The 22,131-nt window shown below is 40.2% G+C and overlaps 2 protein-coding genes across 4 annotated transcripts in view; both read left to right on the forward strand.

Annotated features, from left to right (window-relative positions):
* Window positions 1-12,865, forward strand: part of KIAA0232 (KIAA0232 ortholog) — a 67,418-nt gene extending 54,553 nt beyond the window's left edge. For 2 of the 3 annotated variants that reach the window (XM_035547202.2, XM_050710245.1), the window contains exons 7-9: window positions 7,330-7,411; window positions 9,140-9,237; window positions 10,227-12,865. In XM_035547202.2, coding sequence (XP_035403095.1) covers window positions 7,330-7,411; window positions 9,140-9,237; window positions 10,227-10,406 — 360 coding nt within the window. In that variant the 3' untranslated portion in view covers window positions 10,407-12,865. The remainder of the gene's footprint in view (window positions 1-7,329; window positions 7,412-9,139; window positions 9,238-10,226) is intronic. The other variant, XR_007708172.1, reaches the window with a different exon arrangement.
* A 7,741-nt stretch (window positions 12,866-20,606) lies between these two features.
* The window catches only part of TBC1D14 (TBC1 domain family member 14), a 66,720-nt gene continuing 65,195 nt past the window's right edge, over window positions 20,607-22,131 (forward strand). Inside the window, exon 1 of the mRNA XM_035547198.2 lies at window positions 20,607-20,959. Coding sequence (XP_035403091.1) covers window positions 20,917-20,959 — 43 coding nt within the window. The 5' untranslated portion in view covers window positions 20,607-20,916. The remainder of the gene's footprint in view (window positions 20,960-22,131) is intronic.

Raw genomic sequence — 22,131 nt, forward strand, 5'->3', positions numbered from 1 at the left:
GGTCTTCCTCTAAGTCCTAGAAGTAAATCAGGCACAGAAGAATTTCTGAAGAGGGATTTTTCTGAGACACACAGTGCACGAGCTTGGAAAACTATGAAATGGTAATGACAAAAAGGTCCTGTAATGCTTTTTTGGTCATTGTTTGGATTATTGATGAAAAGACAATTGACCAAGCAAAAGAGAAATACAGATTATGAATTACACTGGCTTTGCTAGTCGTGGGAATATTCAGCTAAATATCCCAATGAGCAGCAACTAATTTGAAAACAACCTAGAAGAATACTTGTTTGAGAACACACAGAAGATAGAAAATGCAGAAAAGGCAAGCACATTTCCATCTTTTGTAAGAAGGAAAATGGAACAAGGGTATTGTCAATGACTCTTAAGTTACCTGAATAAATGTTTTAACCAGTAAATGGCACGGATGCACCATTAAGTGTAGAAGTTAAGTATTGGCGTGACAAAAAGAGATTGTGCACTCAAAGTAACTGTCACTGGCTTACTGTTATTTTGAAAGTATTTCTAGTGGACAAGGGAGATCATTAATTTTGTGGTCTGGGGAGTAAAAAACATGTTTATGAAGATCCCTGATGATATCAAACTTGGAAAGCCTACAGTTATACTGGAAGACAGGATTAGAATCAAAAGGCTGTTGAAATGGAGAAATGATCTGGAAAATAAAATGCAATCCAGCATGGACACATGAAAACTTCTGAAGAAAAAATAATCCTTTTCACAAACACAGCGTGAGGAGTGACAGGCAAGGAAATGATGCGAAACAGAAAAGCACCTTCAAGTGTATTATAAGCTGAGCGTAAATCAGCAATGACACAGTTTGCAGAAGACAGCAGCAACATTGTGATCTATAAATAGGAATGCCCTTCTGTAAGAGGGGAAGTAATTGCTCCTCTGTAGCTGGAACTAGCAAGCCCTCTGCTGGAGTCCCGTGCTCGGTTTTGATTACCTTCTTTCAAGCAAGATATCCTGAAGAGAGCAACACAAAGATCGCTGCTGCTAAAAACAGGGTGAAGGAACCGAGGTGGTTGTATCTCAAAGAGAAACTTGAAAGAGTACCCAGTAGTCTTGCAGAAGCCGTTCTCACAGTCACAGAAGAAAAGGCGAAAGCTGTGCTTATCCTGTAAGCTCTGGCAGACAGAGGTGGATGTGATGGCCTTAAAGCACGGCAAGGGAGATTGCAGGACAGGAATTGTAACAAGAAAATGAGCTCCCTGTAAGGCTTAGTTGTTTTCAGGGAAGCAGTATGAATTCTCTCTTGAAGAGACTTAGAGTGTAGGCAAATATCTGTTAGGCATAGTGCATTGTAGTTTGTTTCTGGCTTTGTGCAAGAGTAGAGACTAGATGACCTCCTGGCTTCCCTTACAGGTGTGTTTTCAGTGAAATTCCAAAATGAGGTGACTGCCAGATAGGCTTTAAGGATATGAAGTTTAGATCCTTTGACTAGCTTCTAGAGCCAGATGTGTATTCCCTGAGTATCTGCTGCGCTAAAATTTGGATCTGATCATTTAGAATAGGACTCAGTGTGTTCATTGCTGCTGTGACTTCTAAATTGTGTGTTTGTGTTCTCCCTAATTGTAAGGGATTGCAGAGCAGCTTCAAGGAAACTTCCACTTCAGGATTTTTTTCTGTACACTTACTTAAAGACTTCAATTTTTCTGTTGTTGGTTATGAAACTGACAGTCATAACACCTCAAATAATGCTCAGATACTGATGAGGCTTTAGTGTTTGTTGTGTTCAGATTCTGCAACGCTCTTGTCACTGCCTTGATCCTTGTCAGCATGCATTCTGAAACAGCAGAAATGTTTAATGCTGGTGTTGTCAAATCAGTATCTAAAGAAAGTGGTGTCGGTCTTGAGGTGTTTAGATGAGAGTTGGAAAGAAAGGAATTTTAAATTTGGGTAGCAAAGTTTTGCCAAAAAACTGGAGAAAGAATAGTGGAAAAGCTTAAGCCTTTTTTTTGTGTATTGATTTTGTTGTCCTCATTATTGAAGCAATTTAAATAATCTCAATTGTCCAATTTTGGCACTGTGGAAACGAGGGAAATCTAGGGTCTGCTATTTTAGAGTTCAGTCTAGTGATCAAGTGTCAATTCGGTGTACAAATTGAAAACATTTTGTATATAGTGAGCTGTATTATGTTGATTAAAGCTACTGAAAAGATAATTTTCTTTAATGCGCTGTTTTCATGTTTGGTATCTGTGCTTTTAAAATAATGCAAGCATTACAAATGGTAACATAGCTTAGATTCTTCTAAAAAAAAAAAATGCCATAGATATCTTGCAGAACTCTGCAGAAATAGTTAACTTGTTTCAGAGTCTACCCCTTTAACATGCTGTATATGTTCATATAACTTAGTATACATATTTACATATATGAAAGTCTTAAACACAGGACATTTCATGAGCTTGGGTTTCACAGTTGTTCAAATCTTCATTGCATAGAAGTCTTAAAGAGTGGTGAAAAATAGAATAAACTTAGGGTTGTGCTTTTGCATTGATAAATACAAACATTTGTTTACTTTGTGAAGTAGATGAATAAAACTGCAGGGAAGGATGCAAAAATAGAACTCAAAGGCACACAGTGTTTATGTTTAGATTTGTAACAGCGGGTTGAATTATATTTGTTTACTTTTACATATGTATTTATGGAAAAGTAAAAATCTAGCTAAGGAAATCTTAGCTACCTGTCCTTTCCCTCTTCTTTTACATTGGTTTCTCAAAAAGAACTTGAGTTCCTTAGCAGCAATGTTTCTGTATTTGAGCAAAACATTTTATTTACGTGGAGCCAAACACTGAGATTTGGGGTTAGAATTGCAGTTTTACTAACTGCAATTACAGCCTTTAACCAGAAATATGGAAACAGAATTAAATGTACACGGTGCTTGGAAAGGACATAGTTTTATCAGACAAAAGTCAAGTGTTCTGTCTCACCTTGGTCTCAGTCTTGCTATTTGATTTGGAAAGACACTATATGTGCTGTTTCCTCCACTCATGAAGAGATGGAGGAAGCAATTTCATGTAGAGAGTTGGCAGTGTAGGAGAGAAATACCTGTTGAGGTAAAGGAGTGAGAATTTTGACAGTTGTTTAAGGCTGCAAGAAACAAAGATAGAAGGGACTGAAAAATCAATCTTGTATAGAGGGGAAGAAAAAACAACTAGCAGTGTGATGGACAAAACGATCTAGCAAAGCTTCTCTTTTTAAAAGCCCTGAAGCTTAAAGTGCCATTGAAGAGTACGAGAAGGCAGCTTGCCTTTGTTTCAAGGGCTTGAGCCAGATGGTCCTTTAAACCAATCCGCAGCTCTGAGATCAGGTTTTGATATACAAAAAAAAAGAAAGAAAGAAAAACAAAGCCTGGAAGAGCGGAACAGCAAAAAGATTGGCAGAAAGGCAGGTGTGGGTGGGCAGAGGGATTATTTGATGCTTTGCATAAATTTCGCTTGAAGATTAAAGTTCTGTCCATGCAACTTTTCTAGCTAGCAGCTGACTAATCTGCCACGTGAACTTGCCAGGGAGCTTTGTCCCTAACTACAGGGAAGAACTTGTGATGGATGCAAGGAAATAAACAAAAATTATTGCCTCTTCTCATACAAAATTAAATGTTAGTTCAATATTTTTTTTCTGTTTCTTAACTAACATTTCCCCTACATTTCCCCTCCTACTCCTATTGATAAGATTTAAGTTGTTAAGCAAATCCGAAGCCAGTTCTTGGGGGAGAAGAAAATGTGTTTCATACTCATAAATGCAAAGAAATTTGAGAAGTTGCAAAATAAAACATTTTTTATCTGTTGGTTATTCCTGGCAGAAAAATAACAAATTCCTAATGAACTACTTGTATGAGCAGTCAAGCTCTTACCTGAGGAGAAATATTTTAGGAAATAAAGAAGAAAAAGGGGGGGAGAAGATGTATTTGGGGATTTGTGGTTGTCTTTTAAATTTGCAACATGAACTTCCCTTTTAAAGTATTTGTATGCATGAGGAGAGGGAAGGGGGGGAATCCCCAACCCACATCCCCTGGGGTTTTTCCTACACTTCGTTCCTTACCATTTCCATCTGTACGTCCATCGTTCGTGTAACCCCACCTTGTACTGCAGGTGTGATAGAACCAGGTCTGTGGGTGGACCATCGTAGCATTGGGTCATCTTCCTCGAATTCTAGTTTCATACTTTTAGACCTAGGCTTTCTCGGCTTTGGTAGTCACTGTAGTGACACTGTAGGTAGTCATACACCTAAATGCCCCTGTCAGAGGTATCCTAAAAAGGTGGGTGTAGTGTCCTGTAGGGAGAAGAGTTTCATTCCATCAGTGTCAGCATGCCAACAGCGCCACTCGAATGTGCTGCTTATCAGGCTGCCTGGTGGTCACCGCTGAAAAATCCGGCGTTAGATACCTCAGTTGCTTCCTGTAGTGGATATGGAACAAATTGTGCAAGTAAAACAAGTAGCATAATAAAATGCTTCTCCTGGGATTCGTTCTGGTAGGCCCAGCTCGGCCGACAGAAGTGGTAACCGTGCCAGAGTGGCTTGCCCTTCTCGCCAGGTGGACGTAAGGTGGTGTGCTGCTGCGTGCTCGCAGGGCAGCTTCCTCGCCTGAGGAATTAGTTACTGCTCTCTGTGGTGGTCCTGCAAAGAAAGCAGCAGTACACTAAAGCTGTGCAGAACAGTAATCTTCCTCAGCTGCCTTATTTCAAGCACATATGTGAGTGGGAGAGGTGAGGAAAAACCGCATCTGCTATAGGAAACGCCATTGATGGGGCAGGAAACAATCTTTCACTTCTCTGCCTGTTTTCCCCTTTATTCACTTGTATCCTTAGCACAACACTCAATTGCTATTCCACCACAATGCTAGTGATCAAATATCCTGCTTAAAACGGTCATCATCCACTAAAATTAATAAAATCTCTCTTTCATGTTAGCTGCTTTAGCCTGGCTAGGTTAGGGTTGTTTCACTGTAATCAGATCTTTGAAACAGCACGTAGCTGAAAAAAACAAAACTGTTACTTGCCTTTATTGCTTTAGAAAGTAAATGTTGGATGTTTGCAATGAATAATAATTTTTTGTATACGAGAGGTTTCATTTGAAATTTTAGATGAGAGACCTTAGTGGATAGCCCTGCTGTTGTATGAAGTTCTTAGGAAGGTTTATTTGAGACAGACACAAAATGATGTTGGAAGGAACAAAAGTGAGCTAGTAGCCAATGAAAGGCATATAAATACTGGTTAAAGTTTTGAGGGTATTTTTCTTGTCTTTCAAACTCTTGCATAAATGATAGCAAACATTAAAATGATTTTGTTCTGCTGTTGGCTGAACTCTGTACGGGGAAGGGGACAGAAACAAATACAGGCAATGAAAGAAAAGGATTGGAGTTTGAGTTTCCACGTGTAACTGTGCAATTCTGACCTCATTACTGCAAACGAGTAGAAGGTTGTGGCCAAAATTAACCAGGATTCAGAGGCAAGAGAAGCTTGCATAACTATAACATAGAGTAGTTTTGGGAATTCTGAAGTCCTCAAGTGATTTTACGTGTCCTTAACCAGAGGCTCTAAGCAAAGCCTCAGTTAGCCCATGTCTAGCTGTAACACACAGGTAACCCACCCATCGGTCTTCTCTCAGAGCTGCAGCAAGACCAGGAGTGAAGCAGTCGTTGCAGTTGGTTTGGCCTCATTGTCTTTGAGCTCTGGGTAAGAAAAGTAAAATAACTATGACCAGTTTTAGAGAGGAAAGACTGCAACTTGCAGTTCGTAATACTAGTAAAGTTTGAGAATAACAGCTGTTTAGATGGGTAGCTGGAAAACTTAAAACATTTCATAAAACACTGGAGGTGTATGTGTGAGAAGGAGGCATACGTTGAAAATGCAGTTTGAACAGAAAGCCAAATTGGTATTTCGTATTTACTAGTTAAGGGTGCTTCAGATCACAGAAACGGTTGTGATGACAGATGAGCAATTGTAGTAAACATCTCGGCAACTGTAGGGAAAAATGGTGTTCTTCAGTGATCGTACGGAGTAGACAGCAGCTCCTGCCCCCTGTCCCCTCCCAAACAAAAAGGATTTGGTATTGGCTTTCTTTTTGTCTATGGCTTAATTTCCTCAAATCTTTTCTCTGGAGCTGGGGTTTGAGCTTTTGGATGGTGGTTCCAAAAGGAGAGTCTCGCGATAGGAAACCAGCATGGGGAATTTCGATATTCCTTATAGAAGAACTTCATGGGGAGAAAAGAAAGTTACATCTGGCAGGCACTTCTGAATACAGCACTCTTGAGTTGCTCGTTTGGTTTGAGAGGGACTTCTGTCTATTAAAAATGTGTAAGTTCAGGTTCTGTAGGTTCGTAGTTCTGCGGTAGCTTAAAGGGGAGCAAAAGGAGGCTCCTTGGTTTTCCGTGCTTCAATGTTCTCGGGTTTACAGAGGAGGAGGCTGGATAGAGAGAGACTGTGTTGAAACTCCTTTGTCAACACTTTATAGTAGCTAGTAGCAGTGTAGTTTGTATGAATTGTTCCACCTAGCATCTATAGGGGATGCTACAAGCTGGCATAATCTATTGAAGGTCATTGGGGTTACCGCAGATGCAGTCATAAAACCAGGAGCATGACTTCAGTATTTTAGCAATGTCCATTAATTTCACAAGGAAAAGGATCTGGTAAACTTAAATTAGCGTTAAAATACAGCATGGGGAGACTACTTAGGCAGAAAAATGTAGATTAAAATAGATAAAAATGTGAGATTAAAGTGTAAATAATTGTAAATAAAAACGTGAGCAGATTGAGACAATGTTTTAACAAAAATATAGATTATCAACTAGTTTTTCCTCATGTTGACATATTAATTCTCTAGATGAAATTTTTCTTATTGCTTATGGTAATGGTACTGCTAATTCATCCTTCCAGAATTTAAGCATTAAGTTTTGCTGCTTTCTGTTTACTTTCTTCTCTGTGTTGTTTTACACTGAACTATTTATCATGTTGGCTAATGCTGTTTCATTATGTCACTGTAATTTTCACCTCTTGGGTACCTGTGTGTTCTCACTAAGACCATAAAGTGTAGAGCTGGAAATCACGTTTGTGTTCTGGGTTTGTACAACTCTGTATCGGTACAGTACGAGCCCTTGAGTGGGATTCATACTAGCAGTAATAGTTCAGGTAATGGCTGTAGCCTGACAGTCCTTTCCCATTAGTGTTAGAAATTGAACAGTGTGACCTATACTACCTAGCAAATTGGTTGTAACACCAGAGTTCCCTCCTTTACGTGTAAGTATATTATTTATGGCATAACGAAGCATGATTATTGTCTAAACCGTTTCCTATATTGAATACTGATCTGCAGAGAATGAGTGGCAGCCAGGAAAAGCAATGCTGGTGGGAAAAGGCGCTCTATTCTCCCCTTTTTCCTGCATCGCAGTGTGAAGGTAAGAAGCTGTGCATGTTCAAACTAACTTGCTCTTGCACCCATGCTAGAATTTGTTAGTGATCTTCGTTATGGATTTGAATTGTTGCAGATGAATTAGAAATGTAATTTGTATTAAAAATAAATAAGTAAGTTTTCATAGTAATCTGAGAGAGAGCTGGGATTTCTAGATGAGAGAGATTTGTCATCTCTGGCACACTTCTAAATAGTTCTTGAACAAAAGTGCTTTTAAAATGGTCTTACCATTTTTGCAAATTCACTCAATTCCAGAGCTTGGCTTTGCACAGGATGTTAACCTCTGACTCTGAAAATACTTCATTGCATTTTTGAGTATCTTTCAACCCGTGTCATGCTTTTTAGGCGGCTAATTTTACCAGAATGTGAAAATATGATAACTATGTTTCCTGGGTTCGCATAAACACCACGCCAGCTATTCAGTGAATGTGTGGAATTTCTCTCAAGCCGGGAAGATCAGGGGGATCTGCCTCTTGGCCACTCCTTTCCAGTGACAGTCTGGGAGTCTTTCTGTCCCGTCTTGGTAGGCAGGCTGCTCGTAAGCGAAAGCAGGTGTGCTTCCAGCACTCTCTGTTGCCTCCCAAGAATTTGTAGCATCTGACAGCTGGCCCAAGGCCAGTTTTTTTCTGTGGACACAGGCAAGAATCCAGAGCTTTTTTTTTTCTTCTGGATTTTGCTGCATAACAACTTATCTTTTCGGGGGAGAAGGCAAGAAGGTAAACAAAAGCGTTCTGCATGCTGAATTGATGGATATCTGGTGGCTTCTGTTTGGCAGAGGCTCAGTGCAAGAAGCTTTTGATCAGAGACCTGGTTCTGTAATAATATGGAAGCAGATTAGCAAGTAGCTGCTACTGAATTATTTTTAAAGTGCAGCCAACTTCGTGAGTGCCCTCACTTTGGTGTTCAGGACAGCGGAGGTTACTTTCAAAACTATCTTTGCTTACTGAACTCCCAGCCATAGAGATGTTTGCTCTGTGAAAGGGATCATGCCTACAGGACTTTGATTTGCCTCCTGGGCCTCCCATACTAGAAAAATATTTGGTAACTTGAAGGAGTAAAGTTATTTGGTGTTCTCTGAAAGTTTGTTTTCCACGTCGGGAATTGCAGAGAGATCATTGGTGTAATAGCAAATGCAGTGACTCGCAACCCTGAGTATGTATTTTATGCAGAGTAATCCTTTAATTTCTTCAAGTGACTTGTGTAATCTTTTTGCTGACATCTACTGGTGATTTTGCAAACTATCTAGTGTTTCACCACCTTATTTCAGCAGGGGAAGACAATATATATAGTGTAAAATACTGTGTCCAGAACTTGTCCAGAAACAAGTCCAGAACTTGTTTAATACAGTCACAGAATTTCTGTGAGGTTGAGTAATTCCAGGATTTCATCTTTTAGACAAAGTTGACCAGAGTTAATGTTGTTCTTCCATAAATCTTCAGTTTTCTGTATGGATAGTTTTATATATGGACATTGCATGTCATCCATATATATTGATACAATATATGTCATTATGTATGGAAGTTTACTCTGGTAAATACAAACTACAGCCATTTACATCAAATGTTCGTTTGGTTTTGAGTTTCAATCGGTATCAGGCTGCACTTAGAGTGTAAATTTCAAGCATACTTCTCTAGGTGCATTTATTCTGGCTAAATGTAAATAACGGTGTTCCTCAAATCTGTTTTTTCTTCCTCTTTTCCTCACGCACTGTAAGAATGTTATACAAATGCCAAGGGAGAGAATGGTGTAGGAGAATTTGCAGATGTAAAGGAAATATCCAATGATGATGAACATCTTTTAGATTTTAATATGGTAAGTTTGTCATTGCTTTGGGGGAGGTATTTTCTATTTTATAAGGGTGTGCCACTATGTCTTTCTGTGCAGAGTTCTCAGTCTGATCTCAAGTGAAATTCCTACAAAAACCTTCAAAAGCTTTTCTACCCTTACTTTGTTTTTTAATCTCCTCTGTGTCTTGAGCTTTCTTCTGAAAACTCTACAGAGTGCTGAGCGTTGTACTTGTAATAATTCAGCATATTCAGTTTCCTTTGGGAACACTTGGCTTTTGTGAGTTGTGTGTTAAACGTATGAGTCTTTTTCCTCGACTTCAAATTTCGCCAACCATAGGGCTGGCTGATGTACACTATGAAGCCAGAAAGGACCAGTAATTAAAGGACTAAACACAATGTATGCTGAATTCTGTCCTCCTTACAAGCAAAAATTGATGTATTTAAGTCATTTTTGCTGTAGGGAAAATCTTCATGTATACGTGCGCTTACTGATGTACTTTCCAACTGATGTGCTTTCAAACTTGATAGTGATGATAGCAGTTAAATTTAATACTGTGACATGCTTGCTGTAACTTCACTGATTCAGATGAAAATATACAGGCTTTGCTTGAAATACAATTGGATTTGTGCTGTTTTCTTGATATTTGATACTTACTAAAAAAATTTGGAGACAGCATTTACAGCAATTTTGTGTTTAAAAAAAAAGTGGCAATGACACATTGAGTTCACTTTCAATTTTCTTGCTGTTTTGTGCAAGTCCTAAAGTTAAAGGGCCCTGAAATACTAAGGCCCTACAATTAAAAAATAAAATAAAAATCTAACCTTTTTTTTTCCTGCTGTTCTGTAATCCTTCGTACGTAATGGACAAGAGGAGATACGTAATGGAAAGAGGATAATTTGCCCTTAATTGTGCCGTTTCTCTTGACCATGTAGAAGACGATACAATTTACCAGCCTAGAAAAAGCAGGCATGTTTTTATTGTTCCCCATCAACACTGTCAGTTTAAATCCTTAGGTTTCTTCTGTTTATGAAGCAAGATGTGCAGATGATATAGATGCTGAGGCAAAACCAAATGGCTTCAGGAAGAAGATCTACTCCAGTGATAGCTCCAGCTCTGAAGACACAGCTTCAGAAGGTGGAAGTGAATGGGCTGATCCGTGTGAGGAGGAGCTTTTTTCTCGAACTCAACTCTGAAAACTGCAGAGTAGAACAGATGATTTAAAAGTAACATGAGATGGAAAACTATCCTTCCTGAGGGTCTGTAGCTCTAAAACAACAACATGAGTTTCCTCTTCAGTTAATGGATTCAGATGTGTATTTATCTTTCTCTTCTTGCTTATTTTATAGATGGGGACACAGCTGTCCTGTTGAAGATTTTTTTTCACCCCCAAACTGTTAACTTCTTGGCTATTTGAACTATAGACTAGATTGTGTTGTCAAATCAAGAATGGATGTGCATGTGCTTGTCTTAGTAGTACCACTGCTTCTTTGCATCTTAATTGCAGTTATTTTCATTCGTAACTGTAGCCCTACCACTATTACTATCTTCTTAGCATCGCAGTGTCTACAACTACTTCTGCTATTCAGAGACTTTAGCTTTTGGCACATTAGGCTTTGTTCTTTAAGAACTGGGAGATAAATACTTAACACTGTAATCTATCAGTGCCTTTCTGAATGCAGGAGAAAAGCATGAATGACTTGTCCAGTCTTCATTCAGTAAATCTCATAACTTTGAAGTAGGAACAACAGGGTTGTGCTTTAGAGACTTACAGAAACTGTGTTTTCTATCCTATGATTCCCCCTCTCCCCCCCTCCTGCAAACCAACACTGAGGATACCATGGTTTGTATTTTTGCTAACTGGAGAAGCCAAGGATTTTTTGTAGGTATGGAGGCAATGTGGATTTTTTTTTCTTTTTTCTTTTTTTGTCCTTTTTAGCAACTTGCCGATGTAGGGCAGGACTTTAAAAAAAAGAAGTAACACCAAAAATAATAAACCACTGGGGTGATGTGTGGATCGTTGTGAATTCTGTAACAAGTAATGAGAATGTTGTCTTGTTGCAAATGATGGCATTTGTGTAACCTGCAAAAGCATCCTTTACTGAATTTGAGCCTGAATGACTGAAACTATCTAAAATGCTCAGAGTATTCGATGTTTTAAATGCAAAGGGTCAGTGCTTCACTTGAAAGAAATCCTGTGGCTGCTGCAGTTAGCTGCTGTTGTGGCTGTAATTTAGTAAATCTCGTAGTTCATTTTGTGTTTCTGAGAGAATGTGTGGGGCAAGCTATGTGTGTGGTGGGTGGGGGTCGGGAAAGTGATGACTTCAAACATACATGTGTGATTGCAGTAGTGATTGTTGCTTTATGTGACTTGCTTTTAAATTTTATTTTGTTAACTTAGAAAGTCAATACATTGTCAAGTTGCATCTGTACAAGACTATCAACTCCTTGTGCTTTTAACACATTATGCAAAACGTATAAGCCAGGAGGAGCAATATTTGCAAAACTAAACGTTCTAAGTTTTTACCAACTCATAGTTTAAAAAACAACAAACAACTAATTATACAGTAGCAGCATGTCTATAACATCAGGAAGTGCAGAAAGTCCAATACTGACTTGAAAAGCTTAACCATTAATTTTGACAGGCAATAAACCTCATGAGAACTAGAGCTGTTTGAAATGTGAGCTGAACTGGCTTTGAAATATGTTCTGTGCGAGAAGGGTTTTTCTGAATAACTGGGTTTGGTTGCCTTTATTCAAAGAATAGTTTAAGAATTGAAATACATGGTTAGAAAATCATGCCATTCTTTGTGCAACATTTTTGTTGAGATCCTTACCTAAAATTGGCTTGGTTTGTCCTTACCCAGGGACTTTCTTTTTTGGTCCTCCTATTAAACTATGCTTTAGGGTTTGTATTCATACGACGAGTCTTTTGACACTTTACAGTTTCTTTTCTTAATTTATTTGCAGACTTTGGATAGATTTTTATATATTTTACTTTCTTCTGGAGCTTCCTTGAGAGGTTGTTTAGCACCTGCACTGAGAACTAGTTAACTGTAACATGAAAGTAAAAAAGAACTTTACACGTAAATTCTTCAAATCACTACATTGAAGAACGGAAAAGAACTTCATTCAAGAACAAGAAATGACCAAATGGACATATTTCAAACACAAACTTCAGCTCAGTTAATTTTGGCTAGAGCTGCTTTTTTGGTAAGAAAGGGCTCAAAAAGAACAAAGGTGTTGCTTGTAGTTACATTGGGGCATGTAATAATTCCAGCACCTTTGGGGAAAATAAAATCGTATTTTGAGCTTGGGCAATAACAAATTGTCTTTACTTGTTTTCATAGTTTAATGGCTAAAGCTCTAAAGCTTTCAGTGAGAGTTGAAGTGTGGTTTTTAGTTTTTCTGTATGGATAGAAACACAAAACAACAACAAAAGCATTAAAGATTGGCATACGCTGAACCGCACTGTGGTATGAAGCGCATTGCATATCCATAGCACTGAAGTATCAGTTTTCCATTCCTGGGCTGAAATTTGTTTCTACTTTTTGCTTCAAGTGGTTGTATTGTTCTGATTTCACGTACACCAGAGTAACTGATTTTGTTTTCTTGTGGAGTTACTTAACACCAAATAAAAAATATAAAAGGACAATTGGACGCTGTGTGTGTGTCTTCATTTTCTTTGGCTGCTGTATATAATTTAGATACAACATGCCAGTTAGGAATTAAACTTTCTGAATAGATAGCTTGAGGTATCTAATCTGGGAGTCCTTCTCATTATAGTATTTTTTCCTGTTTTGTATTGGAAAAAGCATAAAAAAAATACTGCATATGTATTTTTGAACAAAAGAAGAAAACACAAGACAGCCAAAGCAAATCTAACAAGTTTAGCCCCCACTTTTAATTATTTCTGTAGAAAATGTCATGATCTCAACCCAAAAATTAATTTGTAATGACAACTTCATGTTTGGAGAACACGTTGCAAGACCTATTTTTATATAGTATGAAGTATGAGACGTGGACTAGCAGACTTCCTGCTTTGAACTTGTGCTCAGCCATCAAATGGTCCATATCTGACTTCTGCTTTTAGAAAAACTGTTTGTGGCATGCAACTCCGTAGCTGGACAGTTCTTTTTTTTTTTTGGGGGGGGGGGGGTGCTAGGCTGATATTCAGCTTGGTGGAAACAAGCATTATGTCTTTGTAAGACATATTGTGTCTTTGTAAGTTTACAGCTGTAGTGACGTGAGCTTCTGCGTGGAATGTTCTGACTCCCCAGAATTAGAAGTGAAGTGAGAGCAATACGTACATACATATTTGAGAAAATACGAGGAAATAGTTGCTCTGTAAGGAGCTTGGGTGAATACTTTCATTCACAGATATGTACCAAGCTTTGCCTTTTTTAAACTTCACAGAATTTTCATACTCATCTTGATAACAAATTATTTTGAATTCTTTTAAATAGTACTGCAAAAGGAATTTCATTGTGTTCATAGATGCTTGATAAAAGAGTTAAATATGATCAGCAAGGCCTTTCACTTTTTGTATCTAAATTAGCATCAACTCCACCTATCTTAGCATCTAAATTAGCATCCACCTAAATTAGCATTCACCTTAGAATCCACCTAAATTAGCATCAACTCCACCTATCTTAAGGAATTAGTTTCCAGTATAAACTCTGCTTCTATCACGCAAAAAACACTGAATATTCTAGGCAGCAGTTGCTGCTGTCTGTGGCAGGGCAGGCTTTAAATGCAGAAGCCGTGCCTGCAGGGGAGCGCAGGTGCTGTCCACAGTGAAGATGCATGGAAAGGTCCTGTGCTTCCCGGAGAGCAGGTCTTGCCAGGATTCCTCGTCAGTAACTCATTGTTTTCCTGCTAGCAGCTGCATATTTAAATATCGCCAATGAATTCATCGTCTACCCTTCACATTTAGCATCTCAATTTTTCTCTTATGCCCCATGAAACGAGCAGCAACAAAACTGTTAGGTTTTGGGCAAATGAAACTTACCTGATAGCTGTAGCTTCATACAATAAGATCCCTTTTCCAGTGTTCAAGTTGCTCTCAATACGTATGTCAATAGGCAGGCGCTTATAAACTTTTGAGCTACCTATAGGCTCAATATGATCATAATGGGACTTAAAGGAAAGACAAAGCTGGCAGAGTTGGCTGCGGGGCAGTAGGCTGTGGAGATAAGTGAGTGGCAACACTTTGGTTCCCCTGCCCTACTTCATCATTCCCTCCCTATAGCATCACCTACAAAGAACACACTGTGGACATGGACTGAGAGGAGAGACTTCTACCTGACAGCTTTCTTGCAGGAAAAGTGTTTCTGGAAGACCTGTACCTCTTGCTGTAATTTGTTTGCTACCGTAGAACCCAGTCAATCCTAGACCATGAGGAGGTGTGAAAGCTGTAGTAAGTCTCTTTAATTGTCACCATGCAGCAGGGTCGCTTTTATTTACGTTAGCAATGTCTATGTAATATTGCTACAATTCATATTCACGTAAAGGTTTTAGGAATCATCATAATTGTTAATGAAGAAGGCTTCACTGCCCATCATTTCTGCGTAGACATTTTTCTCACTACAAGGAAGCAGAGACACAGTGACATGTAGCTGCTTCCCTTACTGCACAGAATTGAGTATTCTCAAATTTTTATTTTCTTCTTTCTTCTATACTCCATCTAAACAAATAAGCATGTTAAAAAGTATAGATGATTATGTTTTCATTTCATCTCAGTGCTTTTTTTTTATCGTAGACAAGGAAACGCTCTAGCAAATGGCGTTACAGTACTGTCGGGGTACTAAGAGCAAATACATAAGCACTGGAATAGACTGCCTAAAAAATTGACACTACCTCCCCCATTAGAGATTTTTAGGAACAGATTAGACAAATGTGTCAGAAATTATGCAGGTATGTATGCATACATCTTGCCTTAGGGGAAAAAGGAGGAACAAACTGAACTCTCGAGCTCTGTGAATCCTCTTTCCATACAGGAACAGCTTATATCCAGAAGGGCTTTTAAATTGATTCATAGTTTAAAGAAAGAAAAAAAAAACACATTAGATTGCCTATGTGACCTTAAATCTTGTGCAATTTTTCCTTTATTCATCCCAGTAGCTTGCGTTTGAAAAAATTACAATGAGTGGTTAAAACCCATCTTCCGAGGAATAATTTGCCTCATAATCCCTACTATGGTAGGCTACCCTGATCCCTTCCACATGCAGGACAGAAATTGGTACTGAATGTTTCCTTTATTGGTATTGCATGTTTCTTTTTCACTCCTAATGCTCATCAGTAGGATTTTACTCTTTCTCTCTTATATTTTTTTACGTTCTGTAACTTCTAATTTTTGTACTGATGTTTGGCTTTTAATTGTCTTCGCTTTAAGATGGGATTTTAGCCCTTACTCTATTGATTCTGGAACCTTTATCTATTTGACAACAAAGTCATCTTCTCATTCATGCTGTTAAAATATTTTTTCTTCCCTTTTCCCTACAATCCTATTCAAGACAGAAATATCAAGTCTTTTGAAGCACTACAGTTCCACAGAGAATATTAATTGGATCTGTTATCTGCCCAAGCTGAGTATTACTTTATTGCATTCAACATTACTAGCTCTAGACAACAACTGATTTTAGTTCGGTACTCGCTTTTTTCCTAGCAAGTTCCAATAGAAAGCTACCGTACGCTGGGTGCAATGCCTTTTGTGTTACAGAATTGATCTATTTGCTTTTGGAAACACAATTTAAATTGTGTTGAGATACTAATACAAGAAGCAGTATTTTTAGTATGTATAGTCTTACTCTTCACACCTTTTTACTCATTTTGTCTTTCCTAAATAGCTTGTAGACAACGATAGAAACATTCTGGTCACATACATATGGCTTCAGTAGTATCAATTCAAAAGTGCTGCAAAGTCTCACAATACCTTCTCCTAGTTTTATTTTTCTTGTTGTCTCATAGATGGAAGCTTTAAACCATAAAAGTCTGTTTTTACCCAGTGGTAACGGAAGGATGAACAGTAATGGCAGTTATAGACCTGGTTTCACTTTCCTCATCCTTTTGCATTTATCAGAATTAAATTCCTATAAAAGGAGCCATCCTTTGGGGACAATAACATGGCAGTTTCTCTAGCTGTTCCCAACTCATCCCAAACCTATTGAACTGTTTTGGTGGACAGACTTGCCTTGGACAGTCCATGCAGGTGATGGCTGTGCTGGAAATTGACTGCTACCAAGCACAGATGTACAAAAAACAGGCAAGTATTAGTTTGGTGAGAGTGAAATTAATTTGTGATGACTTCGAAGGAGAACAGCATAATTATTCTCCATTTGTCAAAAACATCACCATTTGCTCGTCAGGTAATAATTTTTGATCAAATCATCTTGCTCATTGTTGCAAGTCAGTAGCAGAAACATGAATTCACTGTTCCCTTTTCCTGTGCCACGGAACAGGCATTAGTTAGTTACCCGTATGTACAAGCAATTCTGTAAAGCAAGGAGGAAAAAGATCAATGTCTCATTTCTGTTCTGACACTCACCTTCAAGAGTGACTTTCTCTGTCTCTGCACGATGGACTGTTTGTATCAGAGATTATCCATCACTTGTTATACTCAGCATGCTTGCTCTCTGGCTTGCATGAGCTAAAAGCAAACAAACAAACAAACAAACAAAAACTACCTTAAATGACAGTGATGGGAAATCCAGGCAGGGGTTGCTGATCAGCTGGCATACAGTGTTGTGTGAATGCTGGATCTTCACAACATGCAAACCTTTGGTTAACGGGGGAAGAAATATTACAGTGGAATTTCTACTAGTTTATGACAGAGTTGCTGACCTCCAGATCGATAGGGAGCTGCACAGCTGATTCACACGAAGCTCAGTTTGGCTGTCTGAAACCCGCTTGCATCATACTTGGCTTGCAATGAATGAAACTACAATCTAGATGGTTCCCCCCAGTTCTTTAAAAGTTTCCTCAATTGCAAAATTGTTGAAGCTTCAAAACAGAACTGAAAGAGTAAGCAGAGAATGATTTCCCACCATCTATATGCTAAAGAAGCACAAGGGGAGCTTGCATTTCCATTCCTTAACTCTTTCTTAACTCTACTCTAAAAGAACAAAGTAAGGACTGTTACTTTGCATACTTTTTCCATAGGCATGTATATTTTGGAGAAATTGTTGAGACAGAACAGAGTACACAAAACCCTTCCTGCTTTCTTGCAAAGTAATCATAAAACTGGTGCATCTAACTCTGCTGGTATGGATATAAATTTGTATGGCGGGGCTTTTGAAATACGTTTTCTAGAAATTAAATTCTCTACCACTAAGCTATTATTAGACCACTTAGATGTTTTTTTGCCTGCTAGGTGAACATCAGTTACCAATCCCAGGCTGCTCTATCCAGTGCTTCATTTCTACCCAGCAGCTGCAGGCAAAACACTCTTGCACTTTAAAATATCAGGATTTTGTCCTGGAATTTTTACAAACCTAAATATTTATTTTACAGCTTTACCTGACTCTAAGTCAATGCCAGAACACTGATGCTAACCACCCTGAGTGGTTAGTGTAAATGTTTCTCAGGGATTTTTTATTTTTGCCCGTCTCATTGTGCCAGGCTACTCAAATTATGGTGAAGGCTGAACATATTTTTATTTAGGTTTATTTTTCATTTCACGTTTCACTATTTTAAGAAGTATTTAGTAGGTTCCAAATAATTCAGGAAGGATACAGCTCACCTAGTACCAAAAAACCTCAAGCTACTGCAAACATTTTTCCTGTATACTCTGTGGTCATGACACTTCATGCAAATTTCTGTTTTTCAAACTCCTTAAGCAGTCAAGCAGGTTTAGACATAAATAACACTAACAAGCACATGACATGTTAGCAAAAAATGCAGCATCAAAGCTGACTTCTTATCATGCTTTTGGGGGTTTACTTACAGTCCAACTACTAAAATGAACAGGCCATTTCTCAGCTTGCTGTTCTGGATGAAGTCCTTTAAATGTTGCGCAGCAGAAAAAACAAAGGTTTCTAAAGCACTCCTTTAATCTTAGTTATGCATTTATGCTTCCTGTACCTGGTAGTACCTGTTCAGCTTCCTTTTAGTAATTAGGACATTCCACACTTCCATGAAGGCTAATGAAGCTGTATTTAGTCACATAATTTCAGCCCTTCATCAATACAGAATAATAATACACAATACTTGCAGAGAGAAAATACATTATCTCTGATGGAGGCAGCTTTAACAGAACTAATGCTAACTGTTGCTGGAAAAAGTAAACTTTACTAGTAGCTCACAACAACCAAAACGCTACTACTTGTTTCAACGAAGTACACGGTCATTCACACGTAGTAAAGAGTATATATTTTACACTGACTAGGCTGTGATTTTCTGCAAGCATTTTAAGGCTGACCCTGGTATTTTTATGCTGCCTAGCAGAGTGGGGTCCTGGCTGTTCTTACACGTGTCTTCAGTGCAAAGAACAATATGAGTTTTGTTGTGAGTAGGTGTCAAGAAGTATACAAGCTGAACAGGAGGAGTCATCAGTGGATTGGAAATGGAAAAATCCACTAAAATAAATCAGTTTAGAATGGGCATTTCAAGGCAAGATTTCAAGGCATTATGACTGTTAGGGCACAACTCTACTCTTAAATAAGTACTGACTCAAAAAGTCTTTAAGTGCCTAATTCCCTTGGTTGATGTGAAACTTTTAGCTTACTCTACACTCTGCTACTGCTGAAAGATCTCTTATGGCAGATTTTTTTTAAGTTTCTTCATTCTAAATAAAATTGCAAAGATAGGAGTGTAATTAGTTCCTTTGGAGACACTTAACAGATACAGAATTCATGACTGCGTACTTTCATTCTGTTATTTACCCTAAGACCTAACAACTTTGACCAAAGATAGATGATACCATGGTGACGGTACAATCTTCTAGCTGCTACAAAAGAGGGATTGATTTCCATTCTCCAAAACAAAAGGAAAATATTAATACTGAAAAAGGAATTGGTGTATCTTCCAAAATAGTATCTCTTGCATAAACTATATACATATAACATTATACTACAACACTATATTATAGTGTTTCAAAGCAGTTTTTCTTTTATTTACTCTGTTTTAAAGGTAATACAAAAGGTTTCTTACAGAGGTAGGAGTGATTTTCTAAGATAAGGAAAAATGTGACATTTTAACTGTTTCATATTCTTTCTGATATTCATCTTACAAATCCAGCAGAACAAAAGCTCAAATTTATCTCTCTCTGAACCAGACATATACCTGCAGAGGTATAATTTTTGGTTGTTGATGATAAGTGCCTTCTTCTCATCTTGATAATGTACTAATTCTCATCTTGATACCATGGAATTGCTGTCAATGGGGTCACAGTGGCAAGTACTTCAGTGTACGTTCACCTCAGACTGACAATTTATTCAGGTGTAACTTGCCCACATCAAAGCTTAAATAATCATGGTTTTGCTCTTCTTATTATTTAACTAATTACATTAATACAAGTTCAGATATTCCTGTCTTTGCTGCATTCACACTTCCAGCTTTACGGTAGATTTAACACGTGTGAGTGAGATCATGAGAAGTTCGTATTTACATACGCTCTTAAGGTGGATGACAGCTTTGCTACCTTAATATATCTTAACATAATCTATAGACACGATCACTGAGTTTGGGTGCTACCTAGAACTGTTTCTTTCTGGAAAAAAAAAAAAAAAAAAAAAAGGATGAGTTTCAAACACGAGAAGGAAACGTGAGCTCTACTCTTGTGAGGTACCGAGTGCTTCTAACCCCTTTGATTTCAGTGTCTGGGTGCACAGAGAGTTGTGTTGATGATGCAAACATCCAAGCACTTTGAGATGGGGTAAAAGAAGGTAAATAAAGCTAAGAGAATAGAAACATAAATACAACATGCTGGAATACCAGCGATCACGATCACCCTAGAGCCTCGACTCCTGGCATTATGGGCCAGTTCCACAGAAACACAGATACACCCCCAGACCGACACTTCCCACAGTAACAAACTAGTGTAAAACACCAAATTTTGTTTTCCTCTTAAATCCAGCCTGGAAAACGCCGTTGCTCTCCTCTCCCCGGGGGCCATCCCACCACAACCTCACAACCCCCTGCCTGGGGGGAGCCTCCGGTCCAGGGGAACCCTCTCCAGGGGAACCCTCTCCAGGGGAACCCCTCCTCGTTGACCCCTCAGGTGATGCCCCCAGCACCCCACAACCCGGCACCACCGGGCTGCGCCTGAGGCGAGCCCCCACGATGGCTCCCCGAGGCCCCCCCCCCATGGCTGGAGGCGCCTCAAAATGGCGGCCAGCGGCCGCCTCCCCTGGGTGCCAGCCCGCCTCCCACCGCGCAGGCGTTCCCTCGGCCGGCGGGCGGCGCTGAGGCTGAGGAGGAGGAAGAAGAGGTGGAGAAGGAGGAGGAGGAGGAGGCGGCAGCCGAGGCACGGAGAGCGGGGAGTCCCGTCAGGAGCTCGGCACCTGTCCCGCCGGCGCAGCCAGGTGCCGTGCCCGCCGCGGGGGCGGGCGCCATGGGAGGCTCCGCGCTGCCCGCGGAGGGGACCCGGCGGGCGAGGGCTGCGCCGCTTCCCCTCCGCTGAAGCCGCCGCTCCTCCTCGGGGGCCGGAGAGGGGCGATGGAGCAGCCGCCGGCCGCCTCCTAGTGCCGCAGCGGGGAAGGGGCGGGCATGGCCCAGCAGGAGCAGAGCGACGGAGGGCAGCGCCGCACCGGTGAGGCGTCCAAGTTTCTGCGCGGCTCTTCCCCCGAGCCCCGCCGGGCCGCGGCTCTGCCCGGGGCTGGGGGTGAGACAGGGCACGGAGCGGGGATGGCTGCGGGGATGAGGGGACGGGGGGCTCCCCGAACGGGGGGGTCCCCGAGCCGGTGCAGGCGCCGCCGTGAGGTGACCGGGCCGGGGTCTCCGGGCTGGCTTCTTGGGCCCTTAAAAAGTTGGAGGAGCTGCTCGGCCCCGTGGCGTGGCCTGGAGGCCTTCGGGGAAAGGCGTAGGTTGGTTGGCTGGTGGTTTGTTTTTTTTTTTTTTACTTTTTTTTTTCATTATTATTATTATTTCATCAAGGCCACGGGCTAGGAGCCGTTCGCAGCGCCGAGTCAGACCTAAGGCTCGTGGAAAGGGAACAACTTTCATCTCTCGCCGTCTGTAACCCAAGCCTCTTAGGCGATTCCCAGAGACTAAATACTGAGGGACCTCGCAGCAGTGCTTGAAGTTCTTGCGGCGCTGCTGCCAACTTAACGCTGGCCTCACATTTTTGAGTAATATTGGGGGTGTAAAAAAAAAAAAAAAAAAAAAAAAAAGAGGCTCTGTAATCTGCTTCTGGAACGGAGGCTTTGGTAAAACACTGTGACTCATTTGTGCTGCCTGCCTGCTGCAGCAGGAAAGTGGAAAAGCCCTCAGTGGTTCGCTTCTGAGCGCTGTAGGTGCTCCACTCAGCAGCCAGGTTTGCACAGCTCGTCCTGCGTGAAGGGAGTCAGCCGGGAGATAAATAAACGGCAGCTTACTGAAAAACCCCAAGTCGTTTCTCTTCTTTTTGCCGTCACAGTTTTGGCAGCGATCGCGCGTGTAGCCGTAATTGCTGTCTCTCCTGGCTTTGTGGAAAGCCGAGCTGCTTTGTAGCCTCGGGAGTTCTTCGCTGCTGGCAGCGCTGTGGCTGCTAGCGTGCGAGCACAAACAGTCTGAACCAAGGGGAGCTTCAGTAAACAGAGCTGGGGTTGATGCTCCTCGGCGCTGAGGTCACCTGCGCTTGGTAGCAGTAACGTACAGCATGTTTCTATTGAATGCACCAAGAAACACTGCAAGAAGAGTTTAAACCTTTCACTTTAAAAAAAAAAAAAATCACTTAAGAAGAAAAAAGGAGTTGCGAGTTTCAGTAATTGAGGAAGTTCCTCA

The sequence above is a fragment of the Cygnus atratus genome, chromosome 4, assembly GCF_013377495.2.
Source record: "Cygnus atratus isolate AKBS03 ecotype Queensland, Australia chromosome 4, CAtr_DNAZoo_HiC_assembly, whole genome shotgun sequence".
NCBI lineage: Eukaryota > Metazoa > Chordata > Aves > Anseriformes > Anatidae > Cygnus > Cygnus atratus.